General features: G+C 54.9%; 1 protein-coding gene across 4 annotated transcripts in view; it reads right to left on the bottom strand.

The window, feature by feature from the left end:
- The window catches only part of SLC38A10 (solute carrier family 38 member 10), a 40,243-nt gene extending 35,698 nt beyond the window's left edge, over nucleotides 1–4,545 (bottom strand). For all 4 annotated transcript variants that reach the window (XM_068976081.1, XM_068976079.1, XM_068976080.1 and 1 more), the window contains exons 1-2: nucleotides 4,153–4,545; nucleotides 1,282–1,399 (exon numbers count right to left, since the gene is read on the bottom strand). In XM_068976081.1, the coding sequence (XP_068832182.1) occupies nucleotides 1,282–1,399; nucleotides 4,153–4,251 (217 nt within the window). In that variant the 5' untranslated portion in view covers nucleotides 4,252–4,545. The remainder of the gene's footprint in view (nucleotides 1–1,281; nucleotides 1,400–4,152) is intronic.
- Between the last annotated feature and the right edge of the window lie 14,811 nt (nucleotides 4,546–19,356).

Below are 19,356 nucleotides of genomic sequence, written 5' to 3'. Positions count from 1 at the left end.
TAGAATTTGGTCTCACGGGAGCGAGTCAAATCTAGCCGCTATATTTTACTTCCCCATGTGACTCCAACAGCAATGAAAGAGTCTGACAGCACCACTCTTATCAGAATGGAGAGAGAAGGAAGCAGTCCTTCAGTTTTGAGGTCAGAACAAATGCGAGTATCTCGGTGCCAATGCAAAGTAGGCAGACTGGAAGGAAACCAGAGGTCACGCTGCCAAAAGCCCACGCGTGGGGCTCACAGATGTTTTTATTTTCTTTGGCCCCAGGAACTCTGCACACCGTTTCCTCTTGGCACCTCCTCCCTGCTGTGAGAGCTGGGAGCCGAGGGCCCACCAGGGTCTCTGCGAGCGGACCCAACATCCGGGCCACACACTAGCTGGATGGTCAGGGGGTCCCAGCCAGAGGATGGGAGTCTTCCCCAGACGTGCATAGGGCAGCCTCTGAGACCACGTGTACTGGTATTTCAACACCCACACCACATATTCCCAGAATGCAACGTGGAGTCGAAAGGTCCAAGGTGGCGGAGAGAATGCAGCCTTCGCACACCAGCCTGAGGCGGGCGGCAGAGTGGGGGCCCTGCCCTCAGAGACAGGCTGCCCAGGAAATAGATCAAACTGAAAGGAGGTGGAAAGCACAGCCTTCTTTGCCTCAGCTGAAATCAAAAGAAGAAAGAACTAGAGGAAACAAGACTGCAACCAACAGCAACAGGACATAGAGGATGCCGCAGAGGAGATGATGACTTGCTGCCACTACAAGCCTGAGCCCAAGGACGGGCTGCCCATGGCATTCAAAGTGAAGACGTGCAGCAATATCTGGGTCAGGCAGCTTGGAAGGAAGGCTCTGGGGCCGCAGGCATAGGAACAGAAGCTGCCAAGGCTGCCTGAACCGGGAGGGCCTCTCTGTGTGGATGTGCATAAAGAGAAGGCAGGAGGACAAGCATTAACTCAATTTTAAAACGTGTTGATGTTAACAGCTTTGTTTTTTTTAACTGCATTAAATTTTAAAATAAGAAAAGAAACTGCTGCTCAAAGGACTCTTTAAGAATAAAGCACTGGCAGTCCCGTGGTTAAGAGTCTATGCTTCCAGTGCACAGGGTGTGGGTTCGATCCCTGGTCAGGGAAAGAATATCCCTCATGCTGTGCGGCATGACCAAAAAAAAAAAATAATAAAGTGAAAGAAAAGTACTTAAAAGACTAAGGCAAACACCCCCAGATCCAGATGCTGCACTTTTTAAGAAGGTGCTGAGAAAGGTCCTGCCCCTCTCAGGGAGGCAATGCACTCACCCAGGCCAGCGTAAGTCCTCCGCTTGCTCAGGCTGGCAGCTTTCACCAGGAACATGCAGGACTGGTGCGTCATCCAAGAACAGAAGACCAAGAGCAAGGCCCCCAGGACAATGCCACACTGGAGTGTTGGGACAAAAGAGAGACGTTAACAAAATAAATGGGGTCACAAAGAGTCGGACACGACTGAGCAACTGAACTGAACAGCATCGTTATCTCACACACTGAACACAGGTGAATAGCACAAGCGATGACCAAAAGCCCTCCCCTTGGCCCCCGCTCCCTAGACTTGAGGCCCCAGCTCTACTTTGTCCCCACGCCAGTGAGTAACAGTTCCTGGATGAAGCAGTCAACACGTTCTGTCCAGGGACATAAAGCGTATACATGTCCCCAAAAGAGCACCAGGGACCCCGTTGCCTTCCCAGAGTCTCAAGGAATGGTAAGGGGTTGCCAGTCTCCCCAGTTCCCTGCAGACACCCTACGGCAAACCACCTTCCAGCCACTTGGATCAACAGCTACGAGTGATAAACACATTCTGGAAGGACGAGATTAAAAATGACATTTACGCCTTTCTTATAAGTTAAACAGACACTCACCATCTGACCAGCAATTGCACTCCTAGGTATTTACCCAAAAGAAATGAAAACATGTGTTCATGCACAAACCTGCATGCCAATGTTTACAGCAGGTTTATCTGTAATCCAAAAACTGAAGAAACAACCAACTGTCCTACTAGCATCTAGCAGAGCGGAATACACACACGGCCCACCAGCCAGCTCTCCTGCGCGCAGGTCACCACCCCACAGGACAGGTCCATGTGGTCAAACCCCGTGCATGTGTTCCTAACTGCTCCAAATAGGAAATGCCACGCCTGCCTAGCAAAGGTTAAAAAACAGATAAACGGAGCAATGCTAGCCAGACACCTACGACATGATGCATCCACATACAGTTAAAACCTGGCAACACTGACCAGTGGGGTCTGGGGGTGGGAGGGCGACCCTCAGTAAGAAGGCAGGGGTGAGGGGTGCTGGCAATGCTGTATTCCTCAGTCTGGGAGCTGGCTATATGTGTTTGTTAATATTATGAAAATCCATCAAGAGGACACCTAAAATGAGTTCACTTTTCGGTATGCATGTTACACTTTAATAAATTGCTATTTTTTTGGAAAAGTACCCCAAATTATTAAAACCAAACAAACAAAAAATGCAAACAAAACTTTGAAGTGACCTGGCTACCAGATAAAAACACACATCTCCAAATTGCCTCTTGGCCTCACATGGTGTTCTTGCCAAGGAGCTTCTCACAGAGAAGATGCTGAGTCTGAGTGATGAGTGACAGCATGTCCTAACTTGGCCAGGCCCTCGGGGCAGGGCAAACCACTTCCAGGTCTTTGCTTGCAAGAGGGCACCCACCGATAAGCTCTCCCCCCACACAACTCAGCCTGGCCCATTTTTAAATGCTCTGACAGGGGACTCATGCCCAGCACAAAGTAAGACACTCAAATCTGAATCACCAGAGCCCTGCCACAGCGGCACTTGGCAGAGAGGAGTCAAGGAAGGCAGCACTGCATTTACAGACTCAGGACCAGCCAACTACACATCCCAGGATGCAGTTCTGTGCCAGGCAAGTCGCAATGCACGCTGGGACACGTAGTACTTCCAATACCCAGAGGTGGCTGGCCCATGCTGGGATTCATAAGCCAAGACACAGGTGTTGCTTCTTGAAGCCACCAGCGTGGCCTTCTACACAGCCCTGCAGTCTCCATCCTCCCACCAACATGCTCACCAACCAAGTCAGATCAACCACTCACATGGAACACTACATGTATTTTCTTTTTGCTATTCTTATCCAAAAAGATGCTAAATGTGAAAAATGCAGCGTTACTCTAAAATTAAACGCTGACGCCAATTTTCAGTTCCAAAATATCCATCTTATTTTCATTTTCCCACCTATTTGGTCTCATCATGTAAGACTGGTCTTTGAGGCCTTGTTGGCCACCTGTCCTTCCCTGGTGTCCCTCTCCTCCTCCACCCTCGAGCAGCCTAGCTAGTAGACAGCTCCTGCCCCAAGAAGCAGAGGTAACAGTATCTCCAGCATGGCACACAGTAAGCTAAGAAGTTCATTTTTAGGAAAGAAGTTACCCAATTTGATAATTCTATCACCTTTTTCTACCATACCAAATGCCTGTTTATTTGTGAATTAAACAGAAGCCAAATGAACCCACACCTCAAAAATGGTGAGTTTCTTTCACGCAGTATTTAATGCTGGGATGACACCAATTTTTTAATATTTTGGATTTTTTCAATCAAGGTAATATTTGCATATGGTGAAATGCACAAATTTTAAGCATACAATCTGGAGAATGGAGTCATTACCTTGTAACCAACACCCTAAACTAGTTCCAAGGCCTGGGGGTTTGACTGATGTCCTTCTGAATACAAGTGCAGTTAGGTCAGAGTTTTTAGAAATAATAACGAAGAAAAATAACACTGAATCCTGTGGTCACTTTCCATTTTTAAAAGATCATATTACTTTGCTAATTTGCACTTTGATCTGAAGTTATTAACTGTTCTTAACCTTTTCCTTGAGAAAAGAGGATAAGATGGTTGGATGGCATCACCTACTCGATGGACATGAGTTTAAGCAAGCTCCGGGAGTTGGTGATGGGCAGGGAAGCCTGGTGTGCTGCAGTCCATGGGGTCACAAAGAGTCGGACAGGACTGAGCGACTGAAGCTTTTCGTCGAGGGAATTCCCTCAATTTCTCTTGCAGCCACGGGGCAGGCGAGCCGCAGAGCCGCCTCCCCAAGTCCTAGTTCCCGTGAGGGGGTGAGCCCGGGGCGGCGAGGGGGGTGACCACTGCCTGCTGGACTCACCTGTTTGAAGCAGAAGGGCATGGTGAGGACACTGACCCCTACTATGCTGTTCACTATGTTCGTGATCAGCCCCCAGTTGGAGGCGGCGGCCGCAGTCATAGCGCGGGGTCTAGAGGCCCGGGAGCCCCAGTTCAAGGCGCCGGGACGACGGTGGGGCGTGAGACCCTGAGGGAGACGGGTGGCTGGCTGCCTGGAGGAGGCAGCCTCTTGGGAAGGCGGCAGGGGCAGTCAACCTCCAGACCCCGCCAGACCCCACGGCCGCCTCATGTCTTCCTCCCCCGCTGGTTCTCGCCGGCCACCTCCGTGTCCCCACGCACAGACCCGGAAGAATTGCGGGGTGCCAGCCAGGAACACCTCAGCCCGGCTTCGCAGCCACCCTGACACACACTTCCTCCTTCCGCGGGCTCCTCTGCCCGGAAGTGACGGCGAATAGGCGATGCTCAAGCAGGGCTCTTACGGAGAGAGGCGGACCTAGTGGGGAGGGGTTTGGTGGGAAGCAAACCAATGAGAGGTGGGCTGGGTCTGTGGGGCGGGACCTGTGGGCAGGGCCCGGTGTCTGAGCACCTGTTCCAGCACCCAGCTAATAATCATCCTCCTGAGGACCTGGTATCCTGAGCCCTTTCTTTCAGGACCTGGAGCACAAGGAACTCGCCACAGTTCTACACTGTCACATACATACGGTATCATCAGTTAGGCTAATCTGGTGAATACAATGGAATCACACTGTGGTTTTTATTTTTTAATCTTTAATATTTATTTATTTGGCTGCATGGGATCTTAGATGCAGAATCTTCAGTTGTGGCATGCTAACTCTTAGTTTTGGTATGTGGGATCTAGCTCCCTGACCAGGGATAGAGCCCAAGTCCCCTGCATTGGGAGTGAAGAGTCTTAGCCTCTGGACCACCAGGGAAGTTCCTCACTGTGGTTTTTAATTTGTTCCCCCAGTTACAAATGAGGTAAATCATCTACTCCTATTTCTATTGTCCATTCATATTTCTTCTCAAAATGCTTATTCATTTTTGCCCATTTTTCTAATTAGCTATTTGATCTCATGAATTTTGCATTCTTTCAATGTGCTTGATAACTAACCCTGTGTCCCTCAATTGGGGTTTTTCTGATGCCTCCTCGTTGTATTAGTTTTTCATAGCTAGAGTAACAAATCACCACAAATTTAGCAGCTTAACCAACACAAACCTGTTCTTTATGGTTCTGTGGGTCAAAAGTCCAGAATGCATCTCACTGGGCTGAAATCAAGATGTGGGCAGGTCACCCCCTTTATGGAAGTTCTCGGGGAGATTCCATTTCCTGCTCATTGGTAGCTGGCAGAATTCAATTTGTTTGGGTGGTAGGACCAAGGCCCCCATTGTCTTGCAAACTGAAAACTGAGGCCTCCTCTCAGTTTCTAGAGGCCACTTTCCCTGGCTCATCGCCCCCTTCCTCCAACTTCAAAGTCAGCAACAGCGGAGAAGGGGTCAACTCCCTCTCACTTCACATATCTGAGCCACCCAGGAAAAGTTTTCCAATTTTAAGTATTCATGTGATTAGATTGAGTCCATCCGGATAATCCAGGATAATCTCCCCATCTCAAGGTCTGTAACCTTAATCACAGCTGCAAAATCCCTTTTGGCATGTAAGGTAACATATTCACAGGTTCCCTGGATTAAGGGGGTGCACATCTTTGTGGGGAGCCAGTATTCTGCCTACCCACACTCATGGTGAAGTTCAAGTTACATTTCTTTGGCGCAAATATCGTGGATGTGCTGCTGTGTTTCCACTGAATCCTATCAGATGCCCTACGATTCTGATTTGTCCCATTCCTGGCTATATTCTCTCTGATTGCTTGATTAGATAGTTTGTCTTTCTCCTTAGTAAATAATGAGTGGTTTGTGGGGAGGTACTTTGAAACTAAATGTCCTGGTCCTTGTCAAACTTGCAACCTATTAATGTATCGACAGCACTGTGGACTCCTGGTTTCCTGTTGTATTCAGTGGGTTGTCATCCATTATTATCATGAGTTACTTTGATGTGCCAATTTCCTAGACTTGGACAGTGAGAGCCCCTTCAGCTGGCCCCTTTGTCCTGTGCTGGGTCCCTGTCATTCTCTGAGTACTTCCTTGCTTTCTTGCATGATAAGCTGTTCCTAGCTCATCGTGTACTTTTCAAGAATCAATCCTTTCTCCAAGAACTCCAAGGAGTCCTTTCAGTGGAGACTAGTCATTGAGACCAAGATCTGGGCCCTGGTCCTGGCCACTGTTCCTCAATGGGCAGAACTAGAAGACACATGTGTGTACCACACTCACGACTAGATTTCTTCCTAGGTTCATGAACATACTGAAAGCCACACGTTCACAGCAGTATCTCCAAACACTGCTGGCGGTCCAGGGCCACAGTCTTCATCCTGATATTCTCCCCTTCGATTCTTGTAATGCCTGAGTTGATGCTCTCCACCTCACTTAGGCTCCCATACCCTCCCCTGGGCTGCCCCACCGCCATCCCAGACTCCCTCTCCACCCAACTCTGGTTCTGAGTGCCCCCCCCCAGCAATTCCCACTGGCACAGACACTCACCTCACCTTGCACCACCTAAAGGTTTTAGGACTGATGTGTAAAGCAGAGAGTCAGGGTCATGGCCATTTCTGAACCTGCACCCCTTCCATTCTCGCTGCCCACATGTGAGTTCAATCAGCAGAGCTGATGTGATGCCGCTGTTCCATGGGAGCCTTCTGAGGCACAAAGGCTGTGTGACCCTGGGCATGTTCGAGACCCTCTCTGAGCACCAATTATTGGGGCATCCATCACTGAAGAGTCAGCAACTTTCCATTTGGTTGCTGGAGGTGACAGCCATGGGCACCATCTGGGGAAGGAGGCGGAGGGGGCTGGACTAGGGTCCCACCTCTGGATGCTGGCGACTCAAGACTTCAGACAGAGGAGGATGTTGACCCCACCTGGCACACCTGTATTAGGGTGACAGATCCTGCTTCTTCCACACCGGTGCCTGCTTTCCCAAGGGGGAACCCCTCTACCACCCCTTCCCCCTCCCTCCCTCTCCCCCACCTCAACCCTCACCAAAGACATTCAGGGACCCAGCCTGGGTTAAATCTCCCTGACAGTTGTGGCTGCTTTAGAGAAGGGCTCCTGGAGAAGGTGGCCTGGGCCCGGAAGGCAGCTGTGGGCAGAACCAGAGCTGTGGTACTGGCTGTGACCTGGCTACCAGAACACTGGATCAATCCTCAGTGTTTTCAGTTGTAAAATGGGGCTGATGACCCTGCTCTGCAAGTCTCTGTGAGGTCACAGGTGCAATCCCTTTTCTCCAGGAGAGCATCATTGTTTTTTTTAGCAATCTTCTGCTTTTTCAGGGCTTCCCAGGTGCATGTCACCTGTGCTAAGTCACCTCAGTTGTGTCCAACTTTTTGTGACCCTGTGGACTGTGGCCTACCAGGCTCCTCTGTCCATGGGATTCTCCAGGCAAGAATACTGGTGTGGGTTGCCATGCCCTCTTCCAAGGGGTTTTCTAGGTGTGGCTAGTGGTAAAGAACCTGCCTGCCATTGCAGAAGACCTGGGTTCAATCCCTGGGCCAGGAAGATCCCCTGGAGAAGGAAATGGCAACCCACTCCAGTATTCTTGCTGGGATATTCCCACAGACAGAGGAGTCTGGCAGGCTACAGTCCATGGGGTCCAAAGAGTCAGACAGGACTGAAGCGACTGAGCATACACACAGCTTTTTCATCGGTCTCCAGTTTCCAAACTGGAGGCATGATGGAGGCCAGGATGGTCCCTCGGAAATGAACACTGGGGGGCTCTGGGCAGTTGGGACAAGATGGGCATCAGGAACCCTGCCTGGTATGGAGCCTGAGATTTCATCACCCCAGCAAGCAGGACTTAAATGTTCACTCCAGCCCAGTGGCTGAACTGTCCAGAAGCCCGTTTCCATACCCCTCTCTGGTTGGATCCTCACTCTTTCAGGCTGTCTTGTGTAGGAGCAGAGCCTGGAGGCTGTCCTGAGCCCAGGGAGGTGGCTGAGGGAAGGAAGAGGGAACCCAGGCCTGGTGGCCCTGACTCCCTGCACGCTCCTCCCGCTGTTTATATAACCCCAGAGCCATAAAACTGACAACAGTTCCAGCAGACAGGATTGAATCTTATTTAGCATCCGCTGGGCGGGGCGTCATCGGATCATGTGCTGCGGAGGAATCCACCAAACCACCCCTAACCTCCCGCTGCCAGGCTGCCTCCTCAGAGGAAAGGGTAGTGCAAAAACTACGCAGAAGGACCAGGTTCACAGGGAGATTCGGGGCTGCACCCACCCCCTACACACACACACACACACACACACACACACACGGCCCTGACCTTGGTTTTCTGGGTGTGGGCAGTCAGGCCTTAACGAAGTGTAAAGGGAGAGAGGGTCAGTGTCACACACACACACACACACACACACACACACCCCGACCTTGGGAGAGAGGGTCAGTCCTGGTGTCACACACACACACACACACACACACACACCCTGACCTTGGGAGAGAGGGTCAGTCCTGGTGTCACACACACACACACACACACCCCGACCTTGGGAGAGAGGGTCAGTCCTGGTGTCACACACACACACACACACACACACACACCCCGACCTTGGGAGAGAGGGCCAGTCCTGGTGACACACACACACACACACACACACACACACACACACACACCCCAACCTTGGGAGAGAGGGTCAGTCCTGGTGTCTTCCAAAATGCACTTAGTCCATCCACGTTATACTCCCCTTGTGATGGGGGAGGGGAGAGCACGAGGAGAGGGAGGTGGGGCTGGCCCCACTGTGGTCTAGAGGAAGGTTATGTCCCCCCATCCTCTGTCAGGGCCCCCCCAAGTTGGAGATGCCTGGGGAGTTGCCCAGGTGCAAGGGGGCTTTCCTGGGGCTGACAAGGGGGAGCTGGCTGGGCCACCCTTAGTCCCCCACTGAATGGGCCCAGCTCTGAGTCTCCGTCCTTGGCCTCAACCCCTAAAGCCAGGGACCAAGGGTTTTTCCCGCAGCTCAAGCCACTGGTGACCCCTGGGCTGTTGGCTCAGGTTCTGGGAGGAGGGCTGGGGGCCAGGTGCCCAGGAGAAGGCAGGAGAGTAGCTGCTGTTGGGCACCTAGGCTGGGTGGGCCTGGGAGATCCTAGGGGGCCCAGCAGGGTCTTCCAGGGATTTTAACACTGCCTCCCTCCGCCTCAGGGGCCTCTCTCTTGAGCAGGGACAGCCATAAGACCCTCTGTTGGGAAAACCACAGACTAAACATCCAATCCTCCAGGGGCCCCCCCACCCAGGCCCCAAATTCCCAGAGACTAGGAAAGCTAGAAGCCTGGCAAGCAGAGGCCAGGCCAGCTGACCCAGCCCTGAGGGAGACCAGAAGCCAGCTGGGCCAAGAGTGGACCAGGCCTCCCCGACCCCAGGTGGCTCTGGGACCCAGGCGGGGGCTTCCCAGGGAGGCCCACCCTCCAGCCTTTCCTGGAAGGCAGGAAGCCAGAATGGGGTGCTGGGGAGAGGCACCTAATTTTCTCCCACCCGGCAGCCTGGCCCAGGTGCCCTCCCTTCATCCTCCCCAGGGGACCCCACTGGGCTGACCCATCCCAGGATGCCTGGTGGGGAGGGAGAGGGCCAAGAGGTGTTTTCTACAAGGAACTGAGAAACAGCCGTCAGCAGAGCTGCCTCTCAATGCCCCACCAGTGAGGGCCTGCAACTGCCCAAGCCGAGGGCCACAGCTGCCAAGGCCACCCTCACCTTCTCTCCTTGCAGGTTTAAGGTGAGTGTGAGGCCACCCCCCTATTCACGTGTGCTTTCCTAACCCCTGTCCCTCAGCATGTAGGGGGCCCTGATCCATTATGACTGGTGTCCTTACAAAAACGGGAAATTTGGGCACAAGCACCCACGGGAGCGAACACCTGTGAACACTGGCAGAGATTGGTATGATTCGTCTACAAGCCAAGGAACGCCGGGAGCCACTGTCAGCACCAGGAGCTGGGAGAGGGACATGGAGCAGATTCTCTCTGAGAAAGAACCGACCATGCTGACACCCTGATATCAGGCTTCTGGCTCCAGAACTGGGAGAGAATACATTTCTGTTAAATCTATAAGAACTTTATTCCATCAGCCCCAGGATGTGAAAGTCACCATACTGCACTTTCTGGACACTCTCGGGTTTCAGGACCCTCAGTGTCCACACGCTACAGCCCCGGCCACAGCCTCGCCTGCTCCATCTGACATGCTCATCTTTCCCCTCCTTGACCAGTGGTCCCCTGGTGCCCTTCGCTGCCACTTCTCCCAAGCCTTGGCCCTGTCTCTTCCTTGCATCTGGACACCCCTCGATGCATGAGCCAACTATGACCTCCTCCAGGGTCAAGTTCACCACACCACCTAATTTGCAGCACTCACCCTGGAGAACCACAGGATTTGGAGCCATTAAAGTGTGTGCCCAGGTGAAATTCCTGCCTAATTCCTGCAGGTAGAGAGGGTCCATGGGACATCCTCCCTGGCCCAGGTCATCAGACTGTATCTGTTCCAACCCTTCTCACAGGGCAAATTCTGGACTTCTTGCTAGAGGCAGTCAATGGCAATCCCTAACTATTGCCCTCCCCATTTTACAGAAGGGAAAACTGAGGCTCAGAGAGGTGAGGTGATTTGCTCAAGACCATGTAACTCCTAAGTTACATGGCCTGGACCCAGGTCATAGTGGTCATAGTGGCCCCATAACTCCTTGCTCTCAGGGCCACTGGCCTCTGCCTGCTGAGCTGAGCTGAGGGAGGCAGCATCTTCTAGCTGGTGGTCAAGTCCAGCACCATGCTGTGGGGCTGGCTCCTGGGGACGCTTTTGGCCATATTAGGGGAGAAAGGACACAAGGAAAACAATTGCACCACTCCAGACGAACCCCAAGCTCACCTGCGCACAACCTTTGGGGTCTCATGTGGCCTCTGCAGACCTGTTTCCCACCAAGGCCTCCCCTGTCCCTGGTCTGACGGGGGAGCCCTTGACCAGGTCCTATCCAGCAACCGGGAACAGGAAGTGTGTCCCCATAGGGAAAGCCTTCTGTGCAGCCAGGGTGAGCTGGAAGGACAGTATGACCTTTGTGGTGTCCCTGGTCTCAGACAAAAGCTTCAGATTATCATCTTGGCCACCAGGAGAAAACTCCCCCTGAATCTCATTATCATCTTGTAATTAGAGGGGGTGGTTGAGAATTCAACAAGATGGAAAACCTGCTTTCATCTACTTTTTTTTTTACCCTTTTCTAAAAATTCCAGACACGAGGCGAGAGCTGCCTGGGCCCACAGGTGCAGCATCACACGTCCAGACACAAGGAGCCGCGTGCACAGGCCCCAGGCCCCCTCCCCACAGCCTCTTCAGGGCAAGTGGGTTCCCCACCTCGGTCCCTGGGAACTTTGCAAGTGATTTCTCTTCTGTTGAGGCTGGAGGTAGATCTGGGGGTGCAGGAAAGGCAAGGTCATGTCTAAGTTCATTCTCCTGATGCACCAAGCAGGTTAAGAGCTGGCACTTGACTCCACTAGCTCTGGAGCCTCAACCAGCGAACCATGTGCTCCCCTGCCTGCCCTGGGCCTCCATCCTCCCTAAGTAGGGATGCCAAGCTGTCCCATGGCCACTGTTCGCTCAGCCTCAGTCTGGCAGGCTGGGGACAAAGTCAGGCTGAGACCCCAGCATGCACTCAGCCCACCCTCCTCCTTGCGCCATGGATCCTCTGTGGGGCAGGCCAGTGAGGCACACGAGGCCTCACCCCTGCTCCCCAGGCTGCATCTCAGGAGTGGGGACAAATGGTAGGATGTTCTGGCTGCAGATGTACGAGCCCCAGGCTTGCCAGGGTGAGAGGCCTCAGAGGCTCTGTGAGCCAGTAGGAAACTGCCATTTCATGCTCCAGAAAAGGGAAGGCCAGTAGTGGTGGCCCGAGCCTGGAAAATGCACCTTTCAGGGGCAGGGAAGGACCTGGGAGACCTGCTGGCCTTCCTCTTCAGCCCCTTCTATATCTGGCCTCCCAGGCCATAAAAGTGGGGAGATCTCCCAGGGATCAAACCCCTTCCAGAACAGTGGCCCTAGGATCAAAAATATCACTTCTCTCCCCTAAAAGGTGTGCCCCAAACAGGGCTTGCCCAGTCACCTCAGAGCCCGGGGTCCCCACTCAGGCTCCAGGGAAGGCTGTGACCCACGGGGTGGGAGGTGACACGGCAAAGTCAAGTGGCCCCCTTCAAGTGGGGGAAGTCTTGCCCTTGCCCTCGTCATTAGAACACTGAGCTCCTCCAGATGGCCCCAGCGGACCCTGAGGGATACATTTCTGACTTCTCTTTGCTGGGTTGGGGGACAGGACTGGAATGGTAGGGGGTGAGAGAGACACAGCTGGGAGTCCCGGGGCACAGTTGGGCCATATCCAGCTCCCCCATCGAACAGCTGCAGCCCCCCAGGCTCCCTGCACCCGTGGCTGCCCTGCAGTCGGCAGGACAGTGGGCTGCGGGGCGGGATGCAGGAATGTGACATGCCTGGGCGTGGGGCTAGGCTTCTGAGAGCTTTCCCAGCTGTGCAGAGGCCCCAGCAGATGGAGCCTGGGTAATCAGAGCCAGTGACAGCCGAGGGCTGATGGAGACAAGGCAGGTGGGGGCTCTAGAATGGGCTCTGCCTGGGAACCCGGCCCCTCCACTCAGGCAGAGGGCCAGAGGTGGGGGTGGGTGTGAAGCTCAGCCTTCATGGACACAAGGGTCCCGGGCAGTGGTGGGAAGGGCAGAGGGCAGTGGATCTGTCTGGGCCCTCCGGATCCACGCCCAGGCTTTGTCTAATCTTCAGCAGCCCCCACGTGATAAGGAGCAGTTTCTGCTCCCACAGGAGCTGGGGGACCCCCACCTGGCCCTCGGCTGGAATAGACTCAGTCTTCATCTCTCCTTCAGAGGAGCTGCGGCTGCTGGCAGGGCTGTAGGCACCAGGCAACATTCAAATCCCTTCTCCATCTTCCAGCCAGTGGGCTGGGCATCTTCATCTAGCCTCGGTTTCCTCACCTGAAATATACTGTTACACACGCACACGCACACGCACACGCACACACACACCCCCCTCCATGGCCACGTATGTTAATCATGTATTAGTAGCTCAGTCGTATCCGACTCTTTGCGACCCCATGGACTGTAGCTCACCAGTCTCCTCTGTCCATGGGGTTTTCCAGGCAAGAATACTAGAGTGGGTTGCCATTCCCTTCTACAGGGGACCTTCCTGACCCAGGGATCAAACCTAGATCCCCTGCACTGCAGGCAGATTCTTTACCCTCTGAGCCACCAGGGAACCCCCAGGTAAATCACAGAGGGCCACAGAGGGCCTGGTCCACAACAGGCGCTCCAGTCCCCTTCCTCCAGCACTGCCCACCCCTTCCTCTGGAAGTGGCCACGGCGGGCCTTGCCGCCATCTCTGCAGGTAAAAGGCCGGCCTCTGCTTGTGGACACTTGGCAGCTCACAGGACCTCGGCCCCAGGGACAGCAGGGCGGTCAGCACACCTGCTGTGTCAGGTGCCATGGAGAAGGAGTGGGTCCTGCATATGGGAAGCAGCAGGTGAGCGTGGGACGTGGCCACCGTCCCTGCCAGCTGGTGTTGGTACTGTTGCTTAGGTGCCCAAACACAGGCTGGGTTTTCAGGTAACAGAGGAGCTAATGAAATCCCAGGCCAGAGGGTGCTGAGCCCCAAGCTTGGCACCCGTTGCAAGTCCAGACTGGCACTGGCATCAGAGACAGGCACTGATGACAAGGGCCACCAGGCTCAGATTCCAGCCAGGCTCCTCCAGCTGTCCCTACACTACCGAGGGGTGTGACCTCTTCCCTCAGTGCAGGGACAGCAGTCGGACTGGGCGAGTACAGCTCCTGGAGGGTTCAGAGCACACAGCCTTCCGTCACACATCACCCCAGCTCCCAGCCTGTCCAGGCTCTGCACAGACAACTCTCTTGTGCTCCACATCCCTGGGGGTGGAGGCAGCCAAGCTGGGGAGAATAGAGGGGGCAAGTAGGGGTGAGGTCCAAGCAGGAGGAAGGCAGTCACAGGACAGACCCGCAGCATGCTTCCTCCACCCTCCTGAGGTCCCCTAGCCCCCAGCAGGGATCTTGAAAGGATCCCTTTGTGTGGTGAGCTCCTCTCTGGGGCCTGGGCCATAAGATCACCTCAATTCCCAGCTGACAGGAACTGAAGTCACCCATGTTCAAGGCTATGGTGGCAGGAGTTACCCCAGCGGGCCGGGCCTTCCTAACACTGTACCCCCAACCCCCAGGGAATAGTAAGCCCCCTCTATGATCTGCAGGTCCTGCTACATAACCTGTGAGGCCTGGTTAAAAGAGAGTGTGGGCCCTGCTCAAAAGTCGGGGGAAAGCATAAACTTTTCCCGTTCTTCCATGGTCTCTCCACTTGTCCTGGTGTTTTTTTTATTTGTTATTTAATGTCACTCTCAGTAAAGAAAAATTTAAATCGTTAGCACGCATTTTACATTCATCTTTATAAGAGGTGGTGCCTATTTGAAACGGAAACATAGGCAGAATCGCTGAAATCACGCAACTCATGTTTTATAGCTGGTACCTGCTCTCGTTTTCTATTGTCACAAACACAGTACAGACAGACCACAAAACTAACTCCACTGTTTTTATTTCACTTCCTGCTGTGCCTGATGGGGGAAGGGCGGGAAGAGGGGCCTTGTCCCCCCTTTCTTTCCACATCATCATTTCCAGCGGGAGTATTGGGCTGACACTGGAGGGAGCGCCGGGAAGAAAGGACGTGTTGGGTTCCTTGGTCGGTGGTCACGCCTCCCCCCTTCCCAGATGGCCTGGGAATGAGGCCTGTCACCTCAGCTCTGCAGCTGTGGCTCACTTCCTGCCTGGCTCTCAGCCCCCTACCCTGGTCTCCAGCCTCCTGGAGCAACCCACCTTTCCTGGCCTCTGCCCAGCAGGCCCTTCCTCACTACCCACCTTGAAACTCCATAGACGCCTCCTCCTGGAAGCCTGCCAGGCCCTCTCCTTCCCCTAAGTGGGCTCATGTCCCCAGATCTCCCTGGATTTACATGCCGTCTCTTCCACCAGATGGGAACTAATGCAAGCTCTCATGTACTGTTGTGGCCCCGGTACCTGGTACCAGGCCTGGAATACTGTGAGTGCTCCTCACAAGAAAGTGGCTTGCTGGAGGGGGAACAGTTAGATAAAGGATGGATGAGCAGAGGAATGGACACTTGGATGCGTGGGTCGCTGAACAAGTAAATGAATAAGTGGATGATGGGCAGATGGGTGGATGAAACGGGGGAGCTGGTCGATTGGTGAGTGAGTGACAGATGACTGAGTAAATGTACATGTGATGGATGGATAAAAGGATGGGTTGGTGGGCCTGATCTGGGCTACAGTCCTCTCCAAGAGGAACCTCAAGTCCCAACGCTATTAGTTTCACCTTGGTGGGTCTTAAATCAGCCAAATGTTTTCAGTCAGTTTTTGGAGACAAAAACCAGCACTGGTCTCACCATTAAACAGGATAAGATTGGAAGGATAACGGGATCTCACAGCTGAAACAGGTGGCTGGAAACTGGAGCCAGGAAACTGGGCCTCCTGGGGAGGCAAGAAGCAGGAAGAATGTTACCCACCTTTGGGCAGGCAGGTGACTTGTTCAGGGGCCAAGCTCCAGAGCCAGGGAGAGTCTGCTGGTCAAGATCTGGGTCACACACAGGTCCTGGCTACCAGAGAAAGGGTACCCAGTGTCTGGGCTTCCTGTGGGGGCAGAGACCACACAGGGTGGGGGTCCTTCCTTAGCAAGAATCACGCATGGTCCCTACCAGTCTCGAGGGAGAGCCCACTGCTCAGGAGCGGGGTCCACCAGGAGGCTGTCTGCTCATGCTGGCCTCCCAGTATGCCGTGTTTGCATCTCCCCACTTTGGGGGCCCCTGGTGGGCAAGGCAGGACCCACCCTCTTCTTCGAGATGCCCACACAGATCCGGGCTTAAGGTTCTTGACCCACTTACTTGTTTGATCACAGTCAAGTGGTCGTGGGCCCCTGGGGGCCAGCTGGCACCCCCCGACACGGGAGTGAGCCCCGGGCATCGGTGGGAACAGGAGGGCAGCGTCCAGCCTGTATGCTAGCCATGGTCACCTCGGTTAGCACCTGGAGCACGTGACGAAATCACATAGAACCCGAGGGCCGTATGGAGAAAGATGCCTCAGTCCCAAGTTCCCAGACTCCTCCTGGGGAGGGATGGGGGGTGGCACCTGGCAGAGGAAGGGGCGGGTCAGGAGCCAAGAGCTGTTTTCACTTGGAATGTCCGTTAACATTCTTCTAAACAGACTCCGTGCCATTTTATAAAAGACTGAGAACTCATCAATGGTACACAAAAGATTTTTGTTATTTCAGAAGGTGGCTGCTATAAAATCCTCCAACTGCCACCTCCCACAGAGGAGAGCAGGGGAGAGGCCCCCATCTCCCCTTGTCTCCATGCATGCTGAGACACCAGGGAAGAGCTCAGTTTGAGAAACAGAAGTCAACTTAACATGTAAAGAGCACAGTTACCCCAACCGTCCCTCCCTTCCAAACCCAGAAGTGCTGCTAGGGGATATAGCCCTCCTGTCCAAGTCCAGACGCGGCTCCCCATCCTTCTCCCCAGGACGCCACTCCCCACACTGCAAGTGATAAGAGGCTGATGGGGAGCAGCCCCTCTACCAGGCAATCTGAAGCGCCCCGAGACCATCCCCCTCCCAGGAAACGCCGCTTGGGACCCTCTGGCCAGAGTCAGAGGTGCACTCAGGCTGGGTCAGTCCCGGTACCCAGGAGGAGGCGACTGTGGGGTCCCCCGGGGAGGAACATGGGAGGCCTGGACACTTGGACAGGCTCAGCCCTGCAGAGCACGGGACTGAGCCGGCTTGTGAGCAAAGACCAGGTAAGGACATAAATCAGCCACCGGATCACATTTCCTGCTCTGAAAGGTCCTGTAAAACACGGGAGAAAATTGACCTGTCAGGGGGATAGATGGGCAGCGATAGTGGCCGCCAGCCGGGGGCCAGATCCCCCTCTACCCTCAGGATCCCACCTGCGCCGGGTTCCCCCCCGAACCCCCCCAGCCTGGCCCTACCAAGGGTTGGGTGCCCATGGCCTGAGCAGCCCTGAAGCAGAAGTCAGCTGGGGAGGGAGGGGGAGGAGGTGCGTCTATAAGCCTCCCCTGGGGGGATCTGGCTCCTCACCACCCCCAACATACACATACACACACACACACACACACACACACACACACTGCACGGCCTGACAGCTAAGCCCAGCTGCCTGAACCGGCAGGCTATAAAACGGATGGAGACCAGAGATGGTGTCAGCAGACAGCTAGAGTACCTTTTAAAAAATGTAATCTCTTTTTATTTCCCTTCCCCCGGCCCCCTCCTCCCTCCATACCCGTAACCTCCTGGTCACCCCTCTCCCTTCCTGCGGACTGGCAGTGACCTTGGAGGCTGGACCTTGGCGTGGGGCTGCCGGAGCCCTCAAGGACGCCCTCTTCACCTTGAGAAGCTTTCTGTGCTGGCAAGAGCACGGCGGCCAGCCAGCAGGTGGGGGTGGGGGGAGCAAGCCGGGCTCCAAGGTCACCCCGCCACCTGCAACTCCAGCAGCCCTGGGCTGATGCAGGACGTGGGCCCCTGCGGCTGCCAGCTCAAGAGGAAGGGCAGGAGCCCGTCTGCCGTCTGCTCACACGGGGGGCACTCTGGCCTCCTCCACACACCAGCCTGCAGCCACTGGTCTCAGGCAGTCCTTGTACGGCTCCTGGGGCCTCCCATTCTCGCTGGTCCTGAGCCACTCCTCTGGCCCACAGGACTGGGGAGAAGACAGCGGGAGAACCACACACGTCCTTCTGCAACAAGGGGCAGAAAAAGGTACAAACATCCCCATCCTCTGGGAGCTAAGGGTCCAGGTGAGCACCAGCCTTCAAGGATCTCTGGAAGGCACCAGGGTGTTGGGAGGTGGGATGGGCACAGAGACCTGAAAGCCAGGGAGCAGGTCAGGATGCCAGGGATGGGCATGCCCGAGCAAGGTGGCAACACAGGCTGAGGATCAGGGGCCAGGCCTCCCGTGGGAGACTGTCACCTAGGGCGCAGACCTCTACACAGTGCATTCCTTCTGTCCCTCCAGCAGACTGACTGCCCTGGAGGATGTGCTTTTGGGGGCATAGTGGAAAGGGGGCACAAGGATGGAGAGATACCCAGAGACAGACAGACAGGAAGGAGAGACCAGGAGGACAAAGGCCAGGCAGGGCAGAGGGCAGAGGCCAACAGCTGTGTGCTGAGCAGAGCAAGGCAGAAACCATCCCAGCCCTGTCCTGGTCCCGGGCTGCCGGGGAAGTCAATAATCTGATGTCATTTTCCAGGGTCTCAGCTAGGCCAGAGGCTCCAGGGGGCTTGGGCTCTCGACTTGCGACTTGTAGCAGCCAACTCTCCCTCCAGCAGAGAATAGGGGAGGCGGCCCCTGAATTCAGGCCTCACTCTAAGCACTGGCCCAGGGTCCCCGCTGGCCCCCCAGGCACAGGTGGCCCTGGGGAGTATCCTGAGTGTGGCCCAGCCCAGGCCCTTGGGTCTGACCCTGACTGACTGACCGAAGGCTCCTGTCCCCATGCACTTCTCCTTCATCCCCTCTGGAACAATGACTCTTTTAGCTCGTGGGCAAGAGGCCACTGGCTGGCAGAGGCAGGCCTGGCTGGGGTCCCAGGGGCTGGCCCTGTGGCCTGTCGGTGAGCAGGCGGATGACTGATAAGGCAGAAGAGAGAGTAAGAAGATACCGGCCAGTCCCAAGGAAGGTGGGGTCCCCTGGTGCCCTAGATCCCTGGGATGGCGGACACCTGGAGGTTGGAGGCAGCTAAGAGGGGGCGGGACTCAGCTGGTCCCTCTGAGCTGCACTCCATTCTCAAGATTTGGGGGACTGCAAGGGGGTTCCTGAAGGTCAGGAGGGTTGGTGAGCCTGAGGGGCCTGGTGTAATGGTAAAAAAGCAAAAGCTGGGGAGCACTGGTGCAGGGCAGAGTTGTGGGGGGGGGCCCTCTTTGCAAGACCCTCCCCAGCACCTAGGCAGCCCATCACCCGCCAGCCCTCTCTTCACTTCCCCCAGGCTGAGGCTCCAGCTCCCTGCCACTGCCCAGCTCTCCTCTTGCTGGCCTCTGCGCTTCCAGCTACCTTCCCACCCTTGTGTCTCCCTCTCCTGGGATC

This window comes from Capricornis sumatraensis, chromosome 8 (assembly GCF_032405125.1).
Source record: "Capricornis sumatraensis isolate serow.1 chromosome 8, serow.2, whole genome shotgun sequence".
Classification (NCBI taxonomy): domain Eukaryota; kingdom Metazoa; phylum Chordata; class Mammalia; order Artiodactyla; family Bovidae; genus Capricornis; species Capricornis sumatraensis.
This window is presented reverse-complemented; position numbering and strand designations above follow the sequence as displayed.